Here is a 15,096-nt window from a genome sequence, read left to right as displayed (position 1 = left end):
TTCTTCTACTGGCAATGTGCACTAACTCCCACCCCCTTCCTGACACAAACAGAAAGAAGGAACTTCCTTTTGAAAGATGTCTGAAAAGATCTCAGATTTGATCAGAATGCTCTTTTCTAAATTCTTGCTAGATCTCTGCACGTTGCCCTGCTAGAACTACTTATCATTTTTTATTAAAATTGTGACTGGTTGTCTAATGTTGCCCCTTTCCCTGCTCCCAGCATATAAACTCGTAGGGGACCAAGGTGTCTCATTCAGTGCTGGAGACCAGCTAGTGGGATTTTGCAGAGCTTAAACTAGGGTGATGACCCAGAAAAGGGGAAAGCAGCATAAGGTGTGAGATCATGGCGACATCACATCAGTTCCATTCTACCATTCCTATATCTCCTTCCCAGTTCTTTATCACAGCCACTGTCTTCATCACTCAGACTTCCTTCCTGTAATTTTGCACAAGCCCCGGGGGAATAACTCCAGCCAGCTCTGGTCCTTGTCCTGGGAGTCCTTCATGCTGGTCACTTGTGGAATCAGAGACTTCCAATAACATAAATCGAGGGAATCCAAGAGCAGGAAGGTTGGCAGGGCTGGGACTTGGGTCCACACGTTGAGGTGCAGTAAGAACAAATAGTCTATGAAGACCAAGTCATGCTGTATCTTGGACTCAATCAGTATAATCTCCATACCATGATAGTTAATAATTGCCCTCTATTTTTACTAAGCAAACTTCACGAGGCCAAGGCCTTCTTCTTTGTATCTTCACTTTACAACCCCTGGCTTGGCAATATGGACCTAGTAAATAGTAAGTAGTTTGTTGAAAAGGCAATCAAGAGAACTCAACAAAAATATATGTTGACTGTATAAATAGGCCCCTACCCTCACCTCCAGCGGCTTCCTATGGAAGCATTAAAGAGCAAATAGCATGAGGGAAGGGAGGAAAAAGCAGCAGCAGTGGAACCAGATTCCAAAAGCAGGGAGGGAAAAGCATAGGAGGAAATAATGCCCCCAACTGGACAGCTGATCCTTCTAGTCATGCTGGAGACTTATGCTTGTTACTTTTGGAATGAAGTACTTTGGCAACCAGGATGGAATCCAACCCAACTGCAACTACAATGCCTAACGGGGACTGGATGAAAGAGAGCCCCAGCTTAGACCAGTGAATTCAACTAACGTAAAAGGTCAACCAAAGGACAGACTGGCGCAATTGGTGTATGGCAGTTCTGAAGCCCCTTTCCCAGTCTCAGCCTGCCTGTTCTGCAAAGGGATGAGCCAGACCTTCTCTATCTCGTAGCATGTAGGGTCATCTGGGTTCAATTTACAGAGAACTAAGGGCCTTGCAAAGGCACAATGTCAGAAACCTACCTTTTGATGGTTGAAATTTTAATTTTTCCAAACTATAAATGATTCTTAAAAGTACATGAGAAGGGGGTACAGCAGTTACAGACTGGAAAAATCCTGTAATTGGCCTCCTCCCCAAACTAATCCAATTCAAACCTTACAGTCCTTCTGAAATGAGATGCAGTTCTAGATACAGATATGCACTTACTTGAAACCATAAGGTTTACTCCCATTTTTAGACCTTTGTAATTCATATCACGCAATGCCCCCCAAAACTGTATTCATCCACTGTCCCCCAAACAAAGCTCTATTAAGTACTTCTGACTTTCCAACATCTGACTCTTCTCAAATGGGGACCAGAGCTCAAAGGGAGCCTAAGAGCTCATTTATTAGTGAACTCCACAATTAAGTTAGCCAAAAAGTCTAATCAAGGGTCTCCTGCCCTTTAAAACTAAGGGCTTTGCAAAACAGTAACAAGTGGTTCTCAAACCTAATTTTGCATTGTCATCCCCTGAGATTTGAAAAATGTCGCCCCAGTTTAATCTCCAATCCTAAAAATTGGAGAGTCGGTAATCACTGCTAGAAGCTGAACTTACTACTTTAAAAATCCACTTCTGCCAGAGTCCATCCCAGTTTCTGGCAACGTTATTTGTGGCAGAACCAACCATTTGCTTTACTATGCTTCCTGATTCCCACTTCCTAGTGTTTAGGTTTCCTACCGTGGCCCATAAGCCAAATGATTTTTCCAGTATTAAAGCTGTGAATTCCAGAACCCACACACCCCAGCTCCCGGAATTACAAACCCTTCTCTACCCTTAGGCAAGACAAGGGGTTATGCAGAAATGAGTTTTGAAACTTGAGTTTCAGTAAGAATTACCGGAATACTCTGAAATGGTCCTTTATTAAATGGGCTCTATGAACTTGCAACATTTAAAGCAGTAAAAAAAATTTTTGAGACTTGCTCTATTGCCCCAGCTAGAGTGCAGCGGCATCATTATAGCTCACTGCAACCTCTAATTCCTGCCCTCAAGTAATCCTCCTGTCTGTCTCCTGAGTAGCTGGGACTATAGGTGTGTGCCACCATGCCTAGCTAATTTTTCCATTTTTTGTAAAGATGGAGGTCTCGCTTTTGCAAAGGATGGTATCAAACTTCTGGCAGCAAAATTTAATAATGCAGTAGATACATTTGCCCTTTAAAGGCAGTGAACCCAACACATCAAGTACACACTTTTGGCTTCCTCCCACGCCCTTTCACATTTTAGTGTGTTCGGGAGACATCCAGCACCATAAAGAAAACCGTAGAGGCTACCTCAAATTTTGAGTTAAAGCATGAATGAGCCAGAGAGTTTGCTTATTTCTTCATCTAAAACCACAACAAATTGTAGACCTATAGATTACTTTGAAAGACGCAATTTACAAAAGTCAGGTGCATTTACTTTATTAACTAAGCAAGAGCCTACAGTTTGTTTAAAAATTAACAACTATAGGATGGCTATTCCTTCTTCTCCCTTCAGGAGTATCTTCCCCTAAATTCAAGACAATCCTAGTCATGTTCCTTCTGAAGCACTATAGAAACAAATGTTATTAAGATAACTCAAAACTTGAATAATATTTTCTTTATTTACAAGTTAGAATCAACAAAGACAGGCCAGGGGCCAAATGGGGAGATGACTGAAACCCCCAGGGCCCCAAATGTAGCGGAAGGAAAAAAGGGAAAACAGGAGTAGAAAAAAAAAAAAAGTCAACGTAAAAAAAGAGCTCCCCCTTTCTTCCCTCCCCATGGAGGCTGAGGGGACCTTGGCCCCACCCTCCCCCCCAGCCTTACCTAGCATAAAATAAATTAGAACAAACAACCTCAAAACAGGACCCTTGGAAGTGAACAGGGCAGCTATGGCCTCAGGTAACTGTACCAGGGCCTTTACACACTCCCTCTCTGTACCTCTGCCCCACCCATCATTTTCAGTGGGGGCTCTGTGCCCAAGGTCACTCCCGGTGGGGCTGGGAATTCAATCTTATTTTGTCCATATCTCTCCTTCAGTGTATGTCCCTGCATCCCTCCCCCCTGCAGAGCCAGCTCTCCTACAGAGGGGGGAGGTGAGGTGAGATGAAGAAGTATCACAGCAAGGGGGCAGGGGTAGGGCAGGGTGGTCTAGGGGTCCGGTCCTGCGGAGCCTTCCTGCCCCATCTGGCCTGGCCCCTTAGCCTGAGTCTGAATCACTGGTGTCTGAAGAAGACGATGACGAAGAGGAGGAGCTGGAATCTGAACTGGAGCTGGAAGCGCTGAGGCGTGACACTGCTACTTGCTGTGCAGAGGCTGACTCTGTTTTCTCACTCACTGCAGAACAAAGTTGAAAGTTAAAAGATACACAAAGTCTCTGTATCTTCTACTTGTCAAAAGGAACAGGACACAGCACACTTACAGCAGCCTGAAAGTATACTCACCTTTCTTGGGGGGCTTTTTGGTGGAATTGAGCTGCCCACTGACATCTTGTAACCGCTTTTCTAATTCTCTCTTCTTCTCCAAAGCCAGTTCCTCCTTTGTCTTTCCCACAGGTTTCTTGACGGCTGGGAACACAAATGCATCAGGATTCATTAAGTCTGCCCTAAGCACCCTATGTTACTGGCCCCTAGGCTTGCCAAGTTCCTTTTGTGTTTACCAGGAGACAGCCAAGGCATCCCCATCCCAATCACCCTGGGAGCTGACCATTCCAAGTGCAAACATACCCCACACCACTCTTACTGGTAAACCTTATTTCATACTTACTGTAAGGCTTCCGGGGTTTTTTTCGCAGGCAGGAAAGGACATAGCGCTCAAGCTCTCTAAGTGTGGATGGCTTGAGTGTTTCAAAATCAATCTCAATCTCTTCTGGGTTTGAATCACGTAAAGAGGGCTCCCTGGCTTGGATTATATGCACAACTCGACCCAGCTTCTCCCCAGGTAATTTGTTGATATCCAGGCTCAACTGCCGCTTCTCATCATAACTCATGGGCCTGCTCTCTTCCTCCTCCTCTGAATCATAACCCGTAGGCAGGGCAGGTGGGGCCGTCTTTGTGGCCTTTTTTGGCAGCCTATGGACAAAGGAAATTGCCAACTGAAGAGACTTCAGTAACCCTCCCCACATGTTCCCACTATTCAACCCAGTAATCCTTATCTAATGCGGAGCTTTTGTTTTTCCATTAAGACAAATGACTGAGTAGAGGTCGGTTACTGAAGACACTGTATCAGGGAAGCAGAACATTTTACATTTACTTTAGACTCTGAAAACTTAATACGGGGATACCTCAGAAGTATTGTGGGTTTGGTTCCAAATAAAGTATTGCAATAAAGTCACAAATTTTTTGGTTTCCAAGTGCATATGAAAGTTACAATTACACTGTGCTGAAGTCTATTAAGTTTGCAACATTATGTCTTAGAAAAACAACCTATATACCTTAGTGAAAAAATACTTTATTGCCAACAAGTACAGTGTGCAAAGGCCCTGATAGTTCCCTGAGGCCATAGCTGCCCTGTTCACTTCCAAGAGCCCTGTTTTGTTCTAATTTCTTTTGAGCTAGATGAGGTGGGGGGGAGGAGGGAGACAGTGGGGCCCAGGTCCCACAGGGTTGCTAAAAACCTTTAATTTGTAAAAAACACATCATCTGCAAAGTGCAACAGTGAGCAGCACAATAAAACAAGGTATGCCTGTTTAAGTATACTGGTGTGGGTCCACGCTTTGCTCTCCAAAGCACTACTAAATTACCACACTATGCAAAACAAGTCTAGATTCATTGATTTAGAGAAGGAGTAGGCAAACAATGGCCCAAGGAACAAATCCAATCTGCCATTTGTCTTTGCAAATAAAGTTTTATTAGAACACAGCTAAGTTCATTTGCTTACTGCCTATGGCTGCTTTTACACTATGTTGTCAGAATAGCTCTAAGAGACCCTATGGTCCTCAAAGCCTATCATATAGAGGTTTACGAAAGATAGAAATAGCCAAACTAAGTCTCTGCTTCCTACCCAGTTAGAACTCACTTGGTGCCACTTCCTCCAGAAGGTCCAAAGCCAGGAGGGCCTATAGCAGCACTGCCACCCCCACTGCCACTTGCTTTCTTGGACTTCTTGGGCTGTGGGGGGCGAGGTGCTCTCGGCCCCTTGTCATCTTCATCAGCCCCAGCTCGGCCTCGATGCTTCTCTGCCTTCCGTTTCTTCTTTTTCTCTTTTTTCTCTCTCTTCCGCTTGGGCTTGGATATTGGGCCCTGGGACAAGGCAGCCAGCTGTTCATGTACTGCCCGAAGCTAGAGAAGAATAAAACAGATATGAAATGAGAAAAGACTGGGTAAAATTATGATAAAGACAGGGCATGAACCTCTTGCCCAGTAAAAACTGAAGAAAACAAAATACCTGTTCCTGCAGTTCTGCCAAGCGATGAGCTCTTTCTTCCTCTGAGTCTGAGCTTTCACTCTCTTCTTCCTCATCCTCTTCATCTTCCTCCTCTTCTTCCTCAGAGGAACTCTCACTGCTACTTTCTTCACTGGAGGACTCTGAAGATGATTTGGCCAGGCCAGGAGGCAAGGCAGTAGATACTGGTAAAGGTCCTGGTTCTAGTGGCTCATCTGGCATCTTGGCATAACGGAACTCAAATACATCCTAGAAAAACAGACACACACTCACAACTACGCTAGTATACAGTGCCCTGATTATACCCAGCCACCCAGTGGTATACCTCCAATTTACAACCGTACAAAGTGGGGAGAGCCTTACGTTGAGGCTGTACAGCAGGTAACAAAATCTCTCCTCATACCCATTTATTTTTCAAGCTCCAATGTTTACACTCACCTGCAGCTTTCGTGCCATGGCCACAACATCATGGTCTGGGGGATTGTACTTATAGCAGTTGGAGAACATAAGCCGCACATCAGCAGCAAACTCCTGTGCATCCCGGTAATCACGATTCTCCATCTTCCGCTGCAGAAGGAGGCAGCATCAGAAGCTGCACAGGCAGGAAGACTCACCTTTCCCTGACAACCCCAGACACCACAAGAGCCCTCTCTTGAGAGCACAGTGGGGATGACCTTAAGGATCTGTGCCCTGGGGTTCAAGTTTGAAGTCAAAGTAATTTGGGTGGGTTGAAGAAATATTTATGTCTAGAAAAAGAAATCATTTCTAAGTGACAGGGGAGGAAAGGTGACCTATGATTATCCTACCATCCCTTAACTTCCTTAATCCAACACCCCCACATAAGTAGTACTGAACCGTAGATGAACAGTGTTGCTCAAAACACAAAGAAATCCCACCCTATTGTTTGTTTCAAACTCTAGGAAACAAGAATTCTCCTCGAACACTTGACCTCTACCCCACTATTTTATTAAAGTAAAATACCAGGAATCAAAGACTGTTATGTGCCCATAAGGAGACACAATACTTTATTGATGATCCATCCCCAGGCTCCAATCACTGCCTGAGCATCCCATCTGCCCCATGCAGTGGGTACCTTGACAGTGCTGAGGTCCATGGGGTGCTTAATGATGTCATGGTAGTCATGCAGGCCAAGAGCAGAAGCGTCCACTGGTTTATAGAAAGGCCAGGCATAGGCAGCATGCTTCTTGGAGAGAAGCTCTTTCAAAATGCCATTGCAATGTTTTAATTGTTCTGACAGTTTTCCTTTCTTAGAGCTCTGGTGTTGCTGCTGAGAGTCAGGCAAGTCTTTGCGTGGGGGCTTGATGGGACGACCACTCTCTCTACGTACAGGGGGAATCCGTGCTGCTTTAGGTTCAAGACCCCCAGGAGGACTAGCTGGGGAACCAGGAGCCAGGATGGCTGTAGGTGTAGGGGTGGTAGTATCTGCTTTCCGCTTTACACCTTTTTTCTGTAGAGAGAAACAAGATAGGAGCTTATTACTTCATGCCCACTTCATTCAAGACCTTTACCCCTCCCCATCACCCCTCAAAATTCAGATCCATACCTTGGCAAGGGGCTGGGCTGACGGAGCTGCAGTAACAGCAAGGAGTGGGGGTCCAGCAGAGTGCAGGGACTTGAGAAGGGGAGAAGAAATGACTGATGGATGGGGAATGTTGAGGACAGTGGTAGGTATCTCAGGTGGTGGAGTATACAGGGCTGTGTGTGATACAGAAGAGACAGCAGGCACCTGATGGGCACTGGTAACACTGCCCTGGATTGCTAGAAAAAGGAATGAAAAAGTTTAGTTTGACTCTCTTTCCCATTTTTAGGTCTCAATTTGCAAAACTACTCTTCCTACCTTACCTGCCAACTTGGCCCCCTTCTTGTGGCTGTTCTTAGGGATCGTCACCACCAACTCTTGTTCCTCTTGTGGCATTGATGCCACTTTCTGTAGGAAGATCTTTTCCAGCGTTTGTGCCATCAGGACAATATCGTCAGTGGGCTACAGAAACACAAACACCAATTTTAAAAGTTCAAATGCCAAAAGGAGGTAGATATACCATCTTTCTCAGGAATCCTGCCCCAAGCCATTACCACACCCTCTTAGGCATCTTTTGTCATCAAGAGCTGAAAATTACCTACACCATGCCACTAATTTCCACTTTCTCCGAACTCAAAATACAACAAAGAAAATAAATACACGGTCCCTTCAAGTTCAGAAGGATGGAGAACTGACAAGAAAAACAGATCTTGTTCTCAGGTCTCTGGAGCTTTCTGAGAAACAGGACCACCACCCAAGCATGAATAGTGTTCTATTTAAATAACCTTTAACTCTAGAGCTCTGAAGCCACATACACCATTGTGTTCAGTAGCACCATTTGAAGCTCAGGTTTTTTAGACGCTGACTATTCAAATAACACAGGACTTAAACTTTGTGTAGAAAAAACATCTAGCAATAATAGAAATACTGCCTCTCCCCATCTAATAAATGAACACACACAGAAAAACTCACCTTGTTGTAAATATAACAGTTCGTGAACATGGTATTAAAATCTTGCATACACTCTGATGCAGCCCAGTAATAACTGTTTTCAAGTCTCCTCTTAATAGTACCCATGTCCATAGGCTGTTTTATAATTTTGTGATAGTCCTAAATAAAGAAATACCAGGTCAGAGCCACAGAAAAATGCCCATTTTCCTAGGCAAACACACACGCACACCCTCTATTGATCAAGAGTATACTCCCTAAACTGCGGCCCCAATTAAACTATGGGACAAAAAAAAAAACGGAATGGGATTCTTAATACCCACAAGGAGGCCCCTATTGCCTTTCTCTAACCACCCAGCCTCCCGCCCACTCTGAAAACTTCCCATCCTGTGACATTACCTCTAGGGCTGGCTATCCATGGGCTGCATGAGGGAAAGGAAGAAGCTAAGAATTTTGGCCACCGTGGTCCTCTCCCAACCCGGGGTGGGAATCTGTAAAATGGAGCCAGGGCACAAAAGTTAAGGAAGGACACATGGAGGGCACAATGAGAGATGCCAAGATAGCGATAGCAAGCAGTTGGATCAATCACAAAGGACCAAGAATCCTGAAATATGGTGGCTATCTGCCCTACAGAGGAGAAATGGGAACTCCCTAGGGGCCGCAGCACCTATACTAAGCAGCCCACCCCCATTCACACGCATTCTTGCTCATTCCCATACCGCCCCCACTCGAATGTCTCCACTCACCGGCAGACCCAGTTTGACGGCATCCACAGGCTGCCGAAATGGCCATGCAAACTGATGTTTCCACAGAGCCTTCATTACCACTTTGTGTAGGTATTGCAGCTGATTGGTAACTCGTCCTGGTTTTTTGGGGTTGGACACTTCTGGGGGTGGTGGGTTGGCAGGAGTCAGTTGCAAAGCTGGCACTGAAGCCATTGTGGGGCTCTCAAATCCTTCATACAACAGGGAGGGCTTTCGAATCCTTTTCCCTGGTGCTGCTGCCTCTGGGCCCAGCCCCAGTAACCCTGCATTCCCCTCCCCAGGGAGCCTGCAAAAAACGGAAACAAAATTAAGTTGTAGTAATCTTGTGGACATCAAAAAAAGTGCATTTGCATTATGTACCTGATGAATCTAGGCTTTCGTTCTAGTGAGGTGGTTAAGCTTTTACAAGTTGTTCTCAAACAGAACCAATACCCCCCCCAAAAATCTTCGGAGCTTTTGTTGTTACCCATACCTTTTCGTTTTATTTTTAGTGTATCTATCTAGGTCCCTGCTTCTGGAGAATCTGATGAGCTTTATCTGTGTTCCCTTTAATCTAAAAGTAAAAAAAAAAAAAGCTCCAAGATAATTTCTGATAGGACAGAACATCTGAGAACTGTAGCCCTATGAGCATGGCGCTTAAGCAAAATTGGTGGAACCAAGAAACTCAAACCCCAAGCTTCCTCCTCACTTGGGGGTTTGGTGGTTGCCATGGTGGCTGAACCTGAGGAAAGCTAGTGAATAGAGGAAAAAAAGTAATTAGGGAGAAAAATTTCATAAAATGCTGGTGAGCCACCTAAGAAGGCATCTGGATAGAAATCAGCATCCTCCACAAGCTCTGGGTTGTTAACTCCACAGCAGAAAACAGACTAGAAATTCAACAGAAGAACCATACCAACTCAAAAACAAATTCAGATGAGAATAACTCAGCTACCAGCCTCCCAAAATTATTCACACCAAAGGAAGCTCTCCTCCAAGAGAACTCAAAAGACAGCCGCTCAAACAGCTGGTCAGCAAGTCCCCTCATAAATAGCCCCCTCCATCCACCCCACTGCGAAATGCCAATTCCACTAACAGTTCCCATTGTAACACCAACTGTAGACTAAAGGCCAACCGTGGTTCAAGTTTACAGCCCCTCTACTGCTCCTCCCAATCAGATGTTTCCCACCACCTAAGATTTAAGACATTACATCTCTTTGTTTACATCTCACAGCATAACTGGAAGAGCTCCACCCTTCTATCCCGAAGAAAACTCGCTGCTAGGAAAAAATCTCCCCCATCCGCCGCAACCAAACAAAACACACAAACCGACCCAGTCAGCAGAAGACAAGAAAAGATTTAATGACTTAACTCTAGACATCAGGAACCCGAGGGCTGGGAGAGTGTGATCCCTCTATCCTATTCTGGAAATAACCGTTGCCAGTTCCTAGCCACCTCTATCACCATGGCAACCCTACACGGCACTGGAGGTGGCCACGAACCCCCCAAAAAGGCTACGACAAACCGTCGCTAGACATCAGAAGCAAAAGCGAGGCAGGCTGCCCACTTAAAACTGTCCATCCTCACTACATTCCACCGCCAAACTAGCTCTACCTTACTCAGTTAAGGCGGGGGCCCGGCGGTAAAAAGTAGCGGATAAACTGACAACCTGTACTGCCCCCATACGCAGTTAACTGGGCCGCCGCCACTGTTCCAAAACCGTCGCTGAACATCCTCCGCGAGCCGAGCCAACAGCTGCGCCGCACAACAGCAACGCGCCGGAGTCTTTCCGTACTCCCCCCGAACACGGCTCCCCACACCCCCGTGCCGCCGCCCCCAATGTCCCCCTTCCCACGCGGCCCGCGGGGACGTACTTGTGGGGAGTCACGTTTTGCAGCATCTTGACCGCAGGGAACCGGCGCTGCCCTCAGACGCGGAAAGTCCGGGTGGCCTCGGCTCCCCTCACCGCTCGGTCCAGCATAACCCGGGAAGTAAGGGGGGGGGAGCCGTTGCTCTTGGCCCTCCAGGCGACAACCCGCCCGCCTGGCCGGCTCGAAGGCAGCCCCTTCGCAGCCCCTCGGAGAGCTCCCGGCAGCTTGGCGCGCTCCGCAGGCGACGAACAGCAAGAAAATGGCGGCGGCCTCAGCTGAGGCGGGCGAGCGAGGGGGCACTGACTCTTCAAACCCAAAGACGGCCCCTGATCCCAGACACCGTCGTCAATACAGCCCGCTGTTAGTCTGCCGGGGTCCCCTCTTCTTGTCGGGACCGTCCCAGGCGGACGAGGTCCCGTTTCGATCTCGGATGGAGGCGGATGAACACCAAAAGTGGTTTAAGGAGCCGCCGCCTCCATCTTTGAAATCCTCTTGAGGGCGGAGAAGAGGGGATGGACAGACTCCGAGGATTGGGCGGGGCCCGAAAGAGGGGAGCTTCGGGGGCTTCTATGGGGTCTGCACTGTCCGCCGTGACCGGTCATAGGCCGAGACGAAAGACATTTCCAAGCGGATGGACGTGGATTGTAATGGCGGCCCCCGACGACTCGAAGGCTCTGTATCGGTAGGCAGAATCCTCCAGCTCGTTCTAGAGGCCGCTCCACTCCAGCGCGAAATGGCGCCGCCGAGCCCCGCGCCAGCCCTTTATATATAGGCAGGGGGGAGGAGCTTCGCTGCTCATGCGCGCCTCCCGGCTCGAGATTTCCCCCACCCCTTCAGCGCGCGCGCGCTCGTTCACGCGCGTGAAGCAGCGCAGTCGAAGGGGGAGGAACACCTCTCCGCGGGAGCTTTTTCTATTGGCCGGCCGAGGCGATGACGTCACAAATCTCATTTCCAAGGTGTCAGTCACCAGGCAGAAGAGTGCCGCATAGACCCATAGGGAAGTGGCAACCCACCACATCTCTGAGCCAATTGGCTGAGCTGTGGTTCGGCGACTCCAGGGAAACAGGGAGGCTGGAAAGGGTGCAGGAGCCATCGCCCAAGAGCCTTCAGCACCCTCTCCCCGCCTCCCCTTCCAACAAAGTCTTCCCAGGCTTCCAAGCACCGTGCAACTGGAGATTGCCCAGCTCGGGCAGGTCGTGCCATTCGTAGCTCCTCCATTGGCCAGACAGGCGGGGGGATGGGAGGGGTCGCGTGGGCGTAGCCGGCCTCGGCCGCCAGGGGTGTGGCCGCAGGACGCCCGGCGGGCGGCTGTACTCGGCAGTAAGGCCGCCGCGGTGAGGAATCTGAAACAAGAAAGAAGACGCCATCTTAGAAGCCGCGGCCTGTAATACTGGCGAACAAGCTAAGGGCTTTAGAACGTAGCGACGAAGCAACCTAACGTTCCTATGCTCCACAACCCAAAATACAAGCTTGCCACCGCCTTAAAATCCTCTCCTCCATTCCCCAGGCCAAACAGTGGAAAAACAAAACACTCATTTATCTATGAAGCCCCAAAAAAGTTCTTATCAAGCCACCAAACCTAGAACACGTCCCCAAAACTGGCACGCCCAAGCACCCCTCTAAGCCCTCCCCATTCATACCTTCGGTTACCAACACAAACATCTGCCCGCTCGACAAAACCTCGGAAACCCTAAACTGGGAGCAAAAACTCCAGGCGCATCCGTCTACCCTACAAAATGTAACCCACCTCACCTCTTCGCCAAACTTCACTGCAGCGTCTGGCTCAGATTGGAAAAAAACAAGTCCTGCCAGGGGTGAATCAGGGGAATCACCCTCCCCCTCCAGGCGCGCTCACACCTATTCCCACGCTCCCCTACCTCGGGGCAAACCCGTAGAAACCCTCTTTGGGTCTCTCCGCCTCGGGGGCGAAAGAATCCCCCATCCCCCCACCAGGGTCCGGAGTCCTCCCCATGGAGCGGCTCGTCCATCGGTCAGCGCCAGGGAGGAGGGCGAGCGGAGGAGGCGGCGGCAGCCGCTCAGACTAGCCCTCCCCCTCCTTCTCTCCCCTCCTCCCCTCCCCCCGGGCCGTCCGCCTCCGAGGAGGGGCAGGAGCCATTTTGGGAGCTCAGCTTCGCCCCCTCCTCCAACTCACTAAGTATTCTTTATAATTGGTTATCTGAATAGGGATACAAACTGTATGACTAAAGAACCAGAGCTCAAGGACAGAATATCTAAAGCATATCCGGGGCTCCCCGCGTTCCAGCTCCCTTACAGGAGACTAAAAGGATATCCCCCACCGGAGAATACCTGGGCTTTGATGGGGTGTCACCTCCCCCATTTCCCCTTCCCTCGCTACCGAGGGAGAAAAGCATGTGCATATATCTAAGAAAGGAAATCAATGTAGACGAACGAATATAATTAAAGCTTTTCCTCCCCCGCGAAGGGCTCGTAAGGGCCTAGGACCCTGAACTCCAACCACACCACCCTCCCTGCTTCGCAGCAGCCCTTCAGCCCAAACCTTGGTTACTGCGTCTAAAATGGCCGCCAACCTCCCGTCATCTTGACCACCCGAGTAGGGCAAGCCCCGCGGGGGGAAGTGAGCATTAGGAAAGCAGAGTTCCCTTCCCCCCCACCAGGGATCAGGCCCTGGCCCCCACAAGTACACGCGGCTCCCCCCCCCCGGGTGGCTGCAGCAGGGAGGGCAATGACACAGCAACTTTGCAGAGGCCTTCTCCCCTCCCCCTAGTGGCCCAACCTCCCTATTTGCTCTTCTCCAATGGAGCTTTGCAGGTCAGAACAGAGAACCACAGGGGGCCGGCCAGGGAAGAAAAACTTAGGAGGCTGAGAAAATACTGGGCCTTAGAAAGGAATACAGCACCAGATATTACTCTCGTTTATTCCCCGCATTCCGGAAAAATCACTGCTCCCCGATCCCTCCCTATCCTCCTTTCCTCCACATGAGTCACAGGGCAGGCTACTGCTACTCAGTAATTTGGAAAAGTAACTCTTGCCTCCTTTCCGTTCCTTCCCCCGCAGTACACAAGGAGAGAACTGTTCAGGCTGGAGGATGTGGGGGATGGGATGAAGGAAGCGATGGAACAGGCCACCCTGGAGAAATCCGAAACCTTGGGAGCTGTGAAATCATTCCAGGTCCCTAACCTCCCGCCCATCTCAGGCCACACTTTCTACCCACCTCCCAGCACCCACCTTGGGCCTAGTTTCTGTTCCGAAGCTTTCAGCTTGTAACGCCCCCCACCCCAAGCCTGAAGGAGACACGTGCTCAGGTAAGACCCTATAGGGGCAACAAAGGTTTGTGCGGAAGGCCCCACAGGCCGTGTCTACGTGAATGCACACAAATTCGATAAGCGACTCGAAGCGTAACCTCCAGCATGCCATGTGATGACTGAGCTTCCTACCGCTGACACAAAGGGAGCACAGAAATGCTCCTTCCAGAGTGTCTGGGGAGAAAAAGAGTTGGCGCCTGGGAACAATCTCAGTTCATAACCTGGATTGCCAACTCTAAAGGCATTCTTCACATCCACGAGTAGTAACTACAGCCACCATTCCCACTCCTCTGCCCACCACCAGGTCACCCCCTCCTTGGGCCGCCAAAAGGATCCCTTCTCACCTGGCTTCGGGCTGCTGTACCCCCAGGGGACGAATGGAATGGGGGACCTACACCGCCCCCTCACCCCTTTGCCCTCCAACTCATATGGAGGCACGAGGTTAGCCATTCCCCTCCCCCTCAGAGTAGCCCTCTCCCGCTCGCCCCCCTCCAGGCTCCCATTGGCCATAAACTGTTTGAAGGACAAATCCTCCCACCCTCAGGATTCTTTTCTGAACCCCAAGAATCCCCCTCCCGGACTCCCCACCATTGGTTAAGCACTTAAATGACTGACAACATCCCCGCCCCCAAGGGCCCCTTCTCACCTGGATCCTGGAACCTTCCAGGGGAGGCTTCAAGGTTGCCCTCGGCTTGGTACGGGGGGAGGATGTAATCCGGGGTGTCAAACCCCCCCCATGGAAAACAGAGCTGTGTTGGGGGAGGGGACGCAGCTCCCAGCCCCGCCCTTCCCGACCAGCTGGGGGGGGTGGACAGAGCATCCGGGCCGAGCGGCCACGTCAGCAGCACCCAGATTGGCGGAACTGGGTCACGTGCCCGCCGCCCCCCCTTCCCCCCCACCCCCCGGCCACGAGGGCCAGTTTTTCGGACGTTCCTGGGGATGGCGCAAGGGGCCAAAGGGGCCGCACGGCCGAGGCCGGTCTCCCGATACCCAGAGCGGT

General features: G+C 49.5%; 1 protein-coding gene across 7 annotated transcripts; it reads right to left on the bottom strand.

Annotated features, from left to right (window-relative positions):
• Positions 1-2,933: 2,933 nt before the first annotated feature.
• Positions 2,934-14,885, bottom strand: BRD2 (bromodomain containing 2). Of its 7 annotated transcripts, none has more exons than XM_045541795.1 (13): positions 14,743-14,885; positions 10,816-12,155; positions 8,948-9,251; positions 8,226-8,363; positions 7,577-7,715; positions 7,278-7,492; positions 6,807-7,181; positions 6,152-6,280; positions 5,717-5,962; positions 5,348-5,610; positions 4,097-4,401; positions 3,775-3,897; positions 2,934-3,667 (listed from the first exon to the last, which is right to left on the bottom strand). In XM_045541795.1, exons 2-13 carry the CDS (start codon positions 10,839-10,841, stop codon positions 3,531-3,533), a joined length of 2,400 nt encoding a protein of 799 aa, XP_045397751.1. In that variant the 5' UTR covers positions 10,842-12,155; positions 14,743-14,885; the 3' UTR covers positions 2,934-3,530. The 7 variants fall into 7 exon arrangements, with proteins under 7 accessions (XP_045397751.1, XP_045397754.1, XP_045397755.1 ...); XM_045541798.1 differs by lacking the exon at positions 14,743-14,885 and adding an exon at positions 14,441-14,627; XM_045541799.1 differs by lacking the exon at positions 14,743-14,885 and adding an exon at positions 13,331-13,507.
• Between the last annotated feature and the right edge of the window lie 211 nt (positions 14,886-15,096).

This window comes from Lemur catta, chromosome 2 (genome assembly GCF_020740605.2).
Source record: "Lemur catta isolate mLemCat1 chromosome 2, mLemCat1.pri, whole genome shotgun sequence".
Classification (NCBI taxonomy): Eukaryota; Metazoa; Chordata; class Mammalia; order Primates; family Lemuridae; genus Lemur; species Lemur catta.
This window is presented reverse-complemented; position numbering and strand designations above follow the sequence as displayed.

Excerpts from the sequence above, each read along its gene's own strand:
- BRD2 (XM_045541795.1), bottom strand. The coding sequence starts at position 10,841 with ATGCTGCAAAACGTGACTCCCCACAA. Across the intron at positions 3,898-4,096 it reads AAAACCCCGGAAGCCTTACA|CCGTCAAGAAACCTGTGGGA; the intron begins GTAAGTATGAAA and ends TTGTGTTCCCAG. Across the intron at positions 3,668-3,774 it reads CAAAAAGCCCCCCAAGAAAG|TGAGTGAGAAAACAGAGTCA; the intron begins GTGAGTATACTT and ends TTTGTTCTGCAG.